This window comes from Cupressus sempervirens, chromosome 5 (genome assembly GCF_028749045.1).
Source record: "Cupressus sempervirens isolate cs-2001-9-10 chromosome 5, ASM2874904v1, whole genome shotgun sequence".
In the NCBI taxonomy this organism is placed as follows: Eukaryota; Viridiplantae; Streptophyta; class Pinopsida; order Cupressales; family Cupressaceae; genus Cupressus; species Cupressus sempervirens.
In genome coordinates this window covers 749,010,681-749,021,581 of record NC_143122.1, presented here as the reverse complement: position 1 = coordinate 749,021,581, position 10,901 = coordinate 749,010,681, and the positions used below count along the sequence as shown (strand labels likewise).

General features: G+C 35.0%; 1 protein-coding gene across 1 annotated transcript; it reads right to left on the bottom strand.

The window, feature by feature from the left end:
- Nucleotides 1–4,895: 4,895 nt before the first annotated feature.
- Nucleotides 4,896–10,661, bottom strand: LOC149558091 (disease resistance protein RUN1-like). Its single transcript, XM_089832490.1, has 2 exons — nt 9,917–10,661; nt 4,896–5,763 (listed from the first exon to the last, which is right to left on the bottom strand). The coding sequence occupies exons 1-2, from the start codon at nt 10,480–10,482 to the stop codon at nt 4,995–4,997; spliced, it is 1,335 nt and encodes a 444-aa protein (XP_089688616.1). The 5' UTR covers nt 10,483–10,661; the 3' UTR covers nt 4,896–4,994.
- Nucleotides 10,662–10,901: the final 240 nt, after the last annotated feature.

Genomic DNA, 10,901 nt, shown 5'->3' with positions numbered 1-10,901 from the left:
ACCACACCTCTCTATTGAAGGAGCAATGTATAAATAGGTGATCCACATACTCAGCTTAGTTTTTGCAAAGGACACATCTATTAGGAATTGGAAGACCCCTTTTACTCAAATTGTCTATAGTTAAGATCCTATTCTGAAGTAAAAGCCAGAAGAAAATATTAATTTTAGGGATAAGAAAAAGGAACTAGGCCTTAGCCCAATCCAATCTCAAATCCTACCTCATAATAGCTTGGCACCCCAAAACCATCGAATAGATACCATCTGAAGTGTTCTCCCAAACAAGCTAGTCATGATCATCATTCAAAACCATAGAGTAAAGAATCGTCATTAGAGGTTTTAGATCCCTAGATATTGAAGAAAGATCCCTCCAACCCTGGCCTTGTCTGTAATCACTAACAAATCTTCCATACCTCTAGATACAAATACAAGCCCATCTTTCATAATTAGGAATGTTGAGAAGAGGCCCCTGGATCAGCCAGTTGTCCTGCCAGAATAGGGTGCCCTTCCTGTTACCAATACTCCATTTTGTCCTACTATTGGTCGTCTCTCTAGCTCTTAGAATGTCATTCCATATAGTTGATTTGTAGGGAATTGACCCTCCAAAGAGCCAGTGTCTAATTGAAGACCTATGAAGATATTTGTCTTCCATGATGTCCCTCTAGTCCCCCTTGTTGGAAAAGATTCTCCAAATATATTTGTCTTGGAGAGATTTATTGAAAGGTCATAGTTTCCTTATACCCAATTCCCCATTCTATTTTGGGAGGCACACATTATTCCATGCCACTAGGCAAAATCTCTTGTCGTCTTCTAATCCAGACCAAAGCAAATTCTATTGGATCTTCTCCAAAAGATCAACATACTTGCTAGGAATCCCAAAGAGACTTAGAGCATAAGTTGGCAGATTCTGAAGAGTAGATTTGACCAACTGAATCTTGCTAGGTTGGCTAAGAGTGACTCCTTTTCAGCCAGTCAATTTCTTATTAAACATGTCTATAAGGATAACCCAAAAAGAATCAAGGGGTTTGAGACCCATGGGGAGACCCAAATATATTAAAGGGAGACTTCCCAATTCACAACCCAGAATACTAGCAATCTTCCTCCATCTCTCAAATGGAGTTTTAATGAAGAAATCAAAGCTATTGTTCCAGGTGATTAGTTGCCCTAAGCCCCTAGAGTAAGAGCTCAAGATCCTTCTCACCACCCTAGCTTCACCAACCATGGCTTTCTCTCCCATTATAGTGTCATCAATAAATTTTTGGTGAGAGAAAACCAAGGGACTAGAAAAATGTTTGATTCCAGATAGAGCACTAAAATTTTTGTTGGCAAAAGTCATTCTTCCAAGACATTTGGCCAAAATAAAAAAAAAGAATGGGTGAGATCAGATATCCTTGCCTAAGGCCTCTAGAAGGTTTGAAGAAAGCAGAGGGGGAACCATTGACCAAAACAACCAGAGAGGTAGTAGTCACCAATTGGTTAATAAGCTTAATGACCCTAGAATTAAACCCAAAGGCACTAAGAACTTTGAAAAGAAAGGACTAGTCCACACAATCATAAGCCTTTGACATGTCTAGCTTAAGGAGGAAACCTTCTCTCTTACCTTCTTCCAAAGAGTGGATAACTTCATGGACAGTCATAATGGAGTCCAAGAGTTGTCGACCCGGGACAAAGCTAGATTGTTGAGGTGCTATTATGGAAGGGAGGACCTTGATAATTCTTGAAGCCACCACTTTAGAAACAATCTTGTAATACAAGTTGCAAAGGCTAATAGGTCTTGATTGGTCCATAGAATCTGCCTCAACCACTTTTGAAATAAGCATAAGGAAAGTGACATTTACTTCCTTAAGTAGATTCTTGGCACCAAAGAACTCTTGGACTACCTTGGTAACATCCTCGTGGACCACATTCTAGAACATTTGAAAGAAAAAAAATGGGAAATCATCTAGGCCTAGGGACTTGTCGATTACAAGAGAAAAGGTAGCCCGCTCAACTTCCAGAGGGGAAGTGATAGCCTTAATCATAGTGTTCTCCTCAAGTTGGATTAGAGCCGAGATATTTGAAATGATTTCCAACTAATCTTGATCCACTAGATTTGGATCTTTTGAAAGAAGATTAGTGGAGAAAGAATTAGTCTGAGCTACTATTTCATTTTTCTCTTCCAGAACAACTTCCTCCTGCTTGATTTTACTGATTCTATTATGAACTCTATGTTTCAGAGTAGACCTATGGAAGAATCTAGTATTTTGGCCCCCCTCTTTTAGCCAGAAAGCCCTCAATCTTTGTTTGCTGTAGGCCTCCTTTTGACTAATAACATTGTGAAGCTCAAAAAGAATAGATTTTTCTTCCTCCAGCCTCTCTTCATTATACCCCTCCTTCTAAATGGCATCTTGAATGATGTTGAGATCTGTGCTTTGGAGTGAAATATGTTACCAAAATCAGACTTGTTCCACTTTCTTATATTCAACTTTATGTTTTTCAACTTCTTAGCTAGCTTGAACATGGTAGAACCCTCTATGTGGATGTTAGACCACTCCAAGATATGAAGAGAAATATCTGGGTGGGAGATCCACATTCTCTCAAATTTGAAGGGGAAGTTACATTTGATAGCAATGGGGTCCAAAGTGAGAGAAATGCGAGAGTGATCTGATCATGTTCGGGCCATTAAAGATAGATTTCAATAGTTAGAATTCATCCAATCTAAAGAAATAAGAGCCCTGTCCAATCAAACTTGAATGCAATCTCTACCCACTCTCCTATTAGACCAAGTGAAAAGACCTCCTAGAAGATCAACATCCAACAAAGCCAATTCATTGATAAATTCAAAAAAGTCCTACCTATTATCCAGATTCGGAGCCAGGCCCCCTTGTTTTTCATCATCCCTTAAAGGGGTGTTGAAGTCCCCCATGATAATACAAGTTCCCACTTGGAATCTAGATAAAACATTCTTTATTTTAACCCAATAGTTCCTCCTTCCATTCCTAGTGTTGGGAGCATACATATTCAAAAGATACCAGGATTCTTTATTTGTAATATTTACACCTTGAATGAGGAGAATATTACCTTCACCATATAAAAGATGAGACTTGAAAACATTATAACTATAGAGAGTAAGCAAACCTCCTGAAGCCCCAACCGAATTCGTAGCAAAGCCCTCCAAAATTCTATTGAATGAGATTCTTTCCACTGCCTCCTTTCTCATTTTGGTTTCTTGAATAAGGATGAAATCCAACCTATTGTCCCTTAGCATATTTCTTATTACCTCTATTTTCTCATGTTATTTATTTACTGCAATGTATATTATTTATAAGTTATTTTTCTCAAAATTATATAAGAGATGTAATTTTAGTCTTTTTTATTTTACTCATATTTTCATAAATCTTTTGTTAGTAAAAAATCTAATTCAAGTGCTTTCTTAATTTTGAAGACAGTTTAAAAACTATTTTTTTACATTAACAAAAATAGAAATGTAGCTAGAAAGTGAATTAATTATTGTAAAATGTTGTTTTCTTCCTTTTTCTTTTTCATTTGCAAAATATATGTATACCTTTCTATCTACAAATAAGTATTGTAATATTGTCACACTTAAATTACTAAACATTTGAAAGCAATTGACAGTTTCATCCAAACAATGAGCACTTATTTGTTTTTCATGATTTTTACAAGTCTAGCTCACTAACTATGGTAATTTAAAAGAATCTCTAAAAACCTAGTTTTTAGAATGAATAGTATGATGTCCATTATAACATATTTCAAACTAATTTTAAAAAATCTTCAAATATAATTTGTGGTTTTTAATCATGTTCTCAATTCCTACACCTCATATAATATTTGAACTCCTTATGCCCTTACATGAGACTATGTTCCCATCTATTTAATAATTTTTTTAATACATTATCATATACTCGAATGGGTTTTGTCATTTTTAAATAGATCACCAACTATAGTTAGGAACTTTAAAACTTTGTCACAAATAGTGAGATGTGGTAGAATATTTCAAACTAATTATAACATTTATCTAAATATAATTTGTCATTTTCGATCATGAATGATTTCCATGTTCTCAATGTTGTGTTCACTTACACATAAATTAAAAAAATGCCCTCCTTATCCTCTTACATGAAAGTATGTTCTCATCTTTTAATATATTTTTTATTTTTTATATTAATTTTTCACTTATTAAATAGAATAATTCTGAGCTAAATAATTTTGCAATGGTTTCATTTTTTTTGTCTTTGTAATTTCACCATCTTTATCATTATTCTTTTAATCTAGACAAAGCTAAACACACTAAAAATTTGTCTTATTTATATCACATACATTAATATTACTCAAGCATACTTTACACAAATTCAAAATTTTCAATTATAGTACTTCAGTTTATATTTCTTACAGCATCACAAATTGGTGTTGCATCTCTCCTTGCATCTAGTCAATAAATAAATCAAGTACAAGTTATAAAGCTTGTTTGAAATAATGATTTTTCTACATAAATTTTATATCATTCTAATACTTCAGTTCATACTTGGGTCATTTAATTAAATTGTAAACTTTTCTTAGATTAGCTCTTTCTTCATTAATAATATATCATTTTTAAGACTTTTATTATTTTAGTTTAAAGTTAAAAAATCATAATGTAGCAATCTATTAATTTTAAATAATCATAACTCTAAATGTATTTACTTCTAGTAGGAACTTTGACTTTATCTCTTGTTTTATTCATGCATATTAATGACATTTAATTTATAAATTAACTTGATTCCCTTAATAAAAAAAGATATCTATAATTTATTTAATTTTATAAGTAATATAATTTTGTTTCAATTTGTTAATTGAACTAAATGGAGACTAATTATGTAGACAACATTGGTACATTTTATATAAAAACTTTAAAAGTAAAATACATCAAAGTAATATTACTTTCATTCATAATAATAGAGAAATTAATTTTCTCACTTATCTATCAATAAATGAAATAGATAAATAATTTTAAATCTAGATTATGGCATTCTTAAAATTTCTTTACTTCTCCTAATGCTATAGAGAGTTTCTTTCCAACATCCGATGTCATCTGACTGCTTCTTATCAAATAGATGTGCTCCAATAACTTGTAAAGAAAGAGGATGCCCCTTGCAAGCTCTTGCAATTTTTGTAGAAAGTTCTTTATAGGGGGCTTCTGGGACAGCCCTTGAGAAAGCATGCCAAGAAAACAATTCAAGTGCTTCATCAACCCCTAGCCCACTCATTTGTAGAATTGAATCAACCTTAGCAAGATTAAGCATGTGTTGATCTCGAGATGTAATGATTATTCGACTACCACACCCAAACCAATCCCCATTCACCGCATCCAAGTGACTCTGGTCATTCACATCATCCAATATGACAAGGGCACGAACTCTTCGCAATAGGTTTCTCATTAGAGATTTTCCCTCAGTAACACTTGAAACTTCTCCATGATAATTTACTAATTTTCTTAGAATTGCACATTGCAAGTCCACAAGAGTAGTATTTTTTTGTGCAAAGCAATGAGCATCAAACCCAACATAAATTGTATTGTACACAACATTGGCCAAGGTCGTTTTCCCAACACCGCCTATACCGCAAACTCCCACTCTCACTGTGCTATGTGACGAACTCAAGTGTAATCTTTTAATTAGGTCACACATATCCATTTTGAGCCCCACAAGATGATTAGGGACATCGAGTGGAGTAATTCTCAAGGTATTTAATATATCTTTTACAACTCTTTTTATCAGTCGTGCTTCATACCTGCAAATCAATTTTTATAAATTAAAGTTGTAACAAAATATACAATTGACTTATATCACATACTAACCACTAATTCTTAGATTAAAAGTATGACATCGTAAAAATTGACCCAAAAGAAAAAATTGAAGCTTAATGCTTGGAAGGGAATCAAGGTTCCTTTTGGATCTATTACCCACTTGCTTGTTGGACAGGTTGTTGATAGAAGGCTGGTTAGATGGTCTCCACCACAGCAAGGCTATATCAAAATAAAGTGATGGCTCAGCTAGAGGCAACCCTAGAAAATTAGGGATTGGTATTTGTATAAAGGATCATTGTGGCATTTTTGTAGCATTAAAAGCAGGTCCTATTCTACCCGGGGATAACAATGTAGCTGAAGCACAAGCTCTTCTTCAGGGTTTGGTTCTAGCAAAGAAAATGGGGCTGAGAAAGATACATATCGAAGGAGATTCTATGGTAATCGTTAATGCAGCATCACAAGGTCATCTACAAATTGGAAATTAAATTATATTATGCAACATGTATGGCAATTAATGGATTCCTTTGACAACATTTGTCTCACACGTAAATGTGAAGGCAATAAGGCCGCTGATCTGCTGGCAAATTGGGATTGTGATGATATAATTATAGATTGTACATGCTCAAATGAAAGTGTGTTTAAGAATCCCCTCCTCCGGGATCTGTAACAGCAAGAGGCTTCTTGGCGAATTGCTTTAAAGATCAAAGGATGATGATGTGGATTCTTTCTGCCTGTATGTTCGAATCGAATTTCGTCAACTATTTTGGGAGTGTTTGATAATTATACATTGAAAATCTGCTTAAACATTATCCATGCTCTTGAAAGGAAGTTCTGATCAAAATTCCAGACCAATGGATGACAAAATTATTCTTGTTGCCATAAATTATATTCCAATTCAATAACAGCAAGGCTCGGGGGGCAAGAATGTAGGTTTCTTGATTTGATTATATTCCAATTCAGTAGGCATTTGTAGCAGTTGATAGTGGCTTGCCCACTAACACAGATTCATCACCAATTTCATTTCAAACCGTACACTTTGCTGTGCAAAATTTTGAATATAGTTGTTACAGCTGATGCAGATTATTTTAAACCATAATTATGACAGTGCACCCTACAAAATAGTTGATTTGTTTTTCGGGCTTCAATGTTGGGTTTCTTATTTTGGGCTCTAATTCACCATTTTCATAGGTTTGCTCTTTTTATGTTGTGATTGGCAGCATACATTAAAGTTTGATTTTTAAACTAAAAATGTTAAATAATCAAAATTGACTTATTTTTCCAAACTTAATTTCTTCCTTAAGTTGTAAAACTGATATTTAAGAATGACATCATTGATAAATAGAAGTCGTAAAGCTGATGTATTGATTTTGACATCGGAAGGAAAATGTGCACTATATATGTTATGGTCATTCATTTCAGGCTGTTCTGTTTCAAATACACATGATCACATTTTGTATGCTTCACCTTTTGTAAATACTTTGCAGCAGGCATGGGTTCTGAAGCTGTATGTCTGTGGATCATTTATTTCTCTACAGCCATTCCCATTTGCGATTTTTTGGTTGCTGAGGTTCTGTTCTCTCTTTTTTCTCATAATCAGAATTTTCTTTCTAGCATATATTACAATTAAATATGTACTCCCTCACTTTTTTGCTTTAAAAGAAAAAGTTCTTTAATGAAAAAATACAAGGTACATTAAATTCCACAAACAAAACACAGCGAGTTTGTAGTGTTACGGTCTTACACAATTAAAAGCATTTTCTGAATTTAATAAAGGAAAGGTAAAACACACATTTCGAGATTATTGTGGCGTAATATTAACCATTAAATTAGAAAATGTTCAGAGGATAATTAAAGATTTGTTATTTACATCAAGGACCGTCGAGCTATCTGATAAGCAGATTTGTTCCGAAAGGGCAGGATAAATTTGGGAGTTGATGGCTAAATAACAGATTATATTTGTTGTTTGTAACAAAAATCTTTTCCAGACGTTAATCTATGCTCCATGGAATTTCAGAAAGCGAAACGGTGGGACTACAAGCTTAGATTTGGGAATGACACTGTGACAAGATAGTAATAGGACAAAATAGTTTCAATCTAATGTTTAGCATTATGTTTTTTATCAAGAATAATAATAAAATGTTTTTGTACTTGATGGTAATAAAGCAATTTATTGCAAATTTTTAAAAACGGGAATCCATCCCATTTGGTCCTTAAAGGATTAGAAAAGTCAATTTTGAAAGGGGTCAATGCTTGTGTCAAAGACAAGATCAGCAATTGTAACTTCACCCAGCGGGACAACTCCATTCTTAAAGGGTGGAATAATATTTCTATCTCTCAATTTATGGCTTCTTCACTACTAAACAACCGTGTTCATAGATCTCAAATCAAATGGCTTCATCAAAATCAATTTCGATGGTTCTTCGAAGGGTAATCCCGAAAAAGCAGGTTGTGGTGTGTATCTTCGTAATCATTTGGGAGAAGTTCTTGCATTCAAATGTCTCTCTTTGCCTTCAGGCACAAACAACATGGCAGAAGCATTTGGATTACTTTATTGTCTAGTTTTAGCCAAGTACTTGGAATTAAAAGTGATTCATATTGAAAGTGACTCCACTCTCATCATTAATGCTTGCATTAAGAGACAAATTCTTAACTGAAGAATCAGATATATCATGTCTAAAATCTGGAACTTGATTTTTTTGTTTGAAATTTGCCACATTCTGCATACCTACAGAGAAAACAACTCTACTGCTGATTTATTAGCGAAATGGAGGTCTGATGATATCAATCTTGATTCCTCAAGACTTAGTATTTATGTGAATGACTTTTCAAACTTAGTGCATATAATTGCTATAGATAAAGATTATAGTGTTGCTCTGTAGAAATACTTCCAGTGGCTGTAATTGTAATTGGTGTTGGATTTAATACTTGAACTGACTGTGGATTGAGGTTTTCTTTCCATATTCTTTCCCTAATGAGCCCTTGAATCCGATTATTTATTCTATATATATTGTATTATAGTACCTCCTCCACCTTTTCTCACCAAAAAAAAAAAGCAGCAGCAATCTATAGTTCACACCCCAAATTTAACATATGATAGACAAGGTCCCTGGAGTCCCATAATTTCAATTAGAAGGTCTTCAGACTCTGGTTTTATATTTATTCACCAGATTAACAGCGCAATGACCGTATGCGTAGAGTAGTAGAGGGGCAAAATAGAGTAGCATGAATAATTTGGCTCGAGGAATTAACAGGGGTACAAGATCCAACAAAAACGCGTTGGGGTAACTACATCCAAACCAGAGAAAATTTATATCTGAAAAAGATAAAAAATTGCCCATGCGATAACACCATCGGAAAAGAAGCACGTCAAACTATAATGAAATTCACATAACTCAAAGTTCGTATACTGGAAGGACATGGACACGTCTTAGAGTACTTCGTGGGATTGAAAGAAACTAGAAAGTGTCACGAGCAACATAAATGCATGAACAACAGGTTTAACTAACTTGATGTTGGCAGAAATTGGATTGCTAGATAATTCGAGGAACAAAATTGATTTCAGGGCTAGCAAGAGATGTGAAGCAATAAATAAATCTCGAAGAAATTAATAAATCACCTAACCAGACAATAGGATATGAGAATGAGCCCATAATCCAGAATCGTGATCAAAACAGGGTAAATAGCTGAAAAAGAGGACATAGGCATCCATGATCGTAATCGTTGAGTTGCTTAAATCAGATCCAGGGTTGCGTAGGCAAGGAAAATTATTGATGTTATAAGAACATATACCTTTATTGAAGACAATATGGATAATATACTGATGGTGGCTTAAAAACAGGGCTTATTTTGTCGTCCCGTCGGCTTAAAAGACAGGGCTTACTTTATCGTAGCCTGGAAGGGATGCTTATGTCGATATACTTTGATAATATTTTCCTATATATTCAGTCAGCTATAATCTACTTTAACAAAAAGTTGAACAGGTATGAAGTAATAAGATCAAGCTAATTTTGAAGGATTCCGTAAACAAGCTGTTTGCCAACTAAACTAATGGCTAGTTTTATAACCGGACCTCTGAGAAAAATCTCTCATCTGGTTTTTGCAGTGGGTTAATTGAAAAAGGGGATGTAAATTACTTACCCGAAATCTTCCGCCCTCGTCCAACCAGAAAGAGAAGAGATTTGATGAAGAGCATTCTTCCATTCCTGGATAGTTTTCTCATCATGCCGATTTAAATGGCTGTAATGTTTCTCGAATGCTTCTTTGAATGGACCTTCCTTTCTCTGAGGGTAGCGAACATCACAGGGTTCCACATCATAAAACAGAGGAATGATGAAACCATTGGTTCTACACATCTGGGCTGCCTCCTTCAGACACCATGTTGATTCCGCATAGTGCCGGGAAAAAATAGGAATGAAAATATCGCTTGTTTCGATGCCCGTCTGCAAACTGGTATCGATTTCATTGCAATCCTCGAGGTCTTCGCTGTGGAGAAAAACCTGAATTCCTGCTCCAGAGAGAGATTCGTACAGATGGTCGACAAGAGTTTTCCTCACATCTTTTCCGCAAAAGCTGAGAAACACATTAAATTTGTTTTTGGCATATAAGGGGATTTTGGTGGGGGGAGGCTCATACTGAGTAAACTCCTCGTTGAGATCGCAGAGGATTTTGCTGCTTGAAGCGTGGCAATGAACAGAAATATCCATCACTTGTTCAGCACAAGCTGGGAGGGCATAACAATAAACATGCCAGAGAAGAGAAAGTGCGGAGACCCAATCGGGCAACTGATCGGTAGCATGTAAACAAAGTTGAATGCACTTGAACGACAGAGAGTGCAAGTTTCTTGTTGTTCTAGAATTTCTTAGAAATCAAATGGATTTTGACTGTGAACAGTTAAAAGTCCATGAGATCAACGCGCTAATGACGCGGAAGAGTTGCTTTTTGAAAGCAGTCTTGACGTTGACGTTGACAGTTGCTTTCCTCGGTCTCTCCCACATGTCTTCTTTAAGCCCGGGATTCGATGTGCCATAATCCAAGGCGCCCGTGGCTATACAGCCACGAAAATGCACTTTCTTTACATTGCTTTTTCTAACTTTTTAAAAAATTAAGTCCTCTCCTTCGTATG

What these genes read in the sequence shown, in the direction of transcription:
- LOC149558091 (XM_089832490.1), bottom strand. Translation starts at nt 10,482, where the DNA reads ATGGATATTTCTGTTCATTGCCACGCTTCAAGCAGCAAAATCCTCTGC. An exon ending in ACGAGGGCGGAAGATTTCGG is followed by an intron (nt 5,764 to 9,916) that starts GTAAGTAATTTA and finishes ATTGATTTGCAG; the next exon opens with GTATGAAGCACGACTGATAA.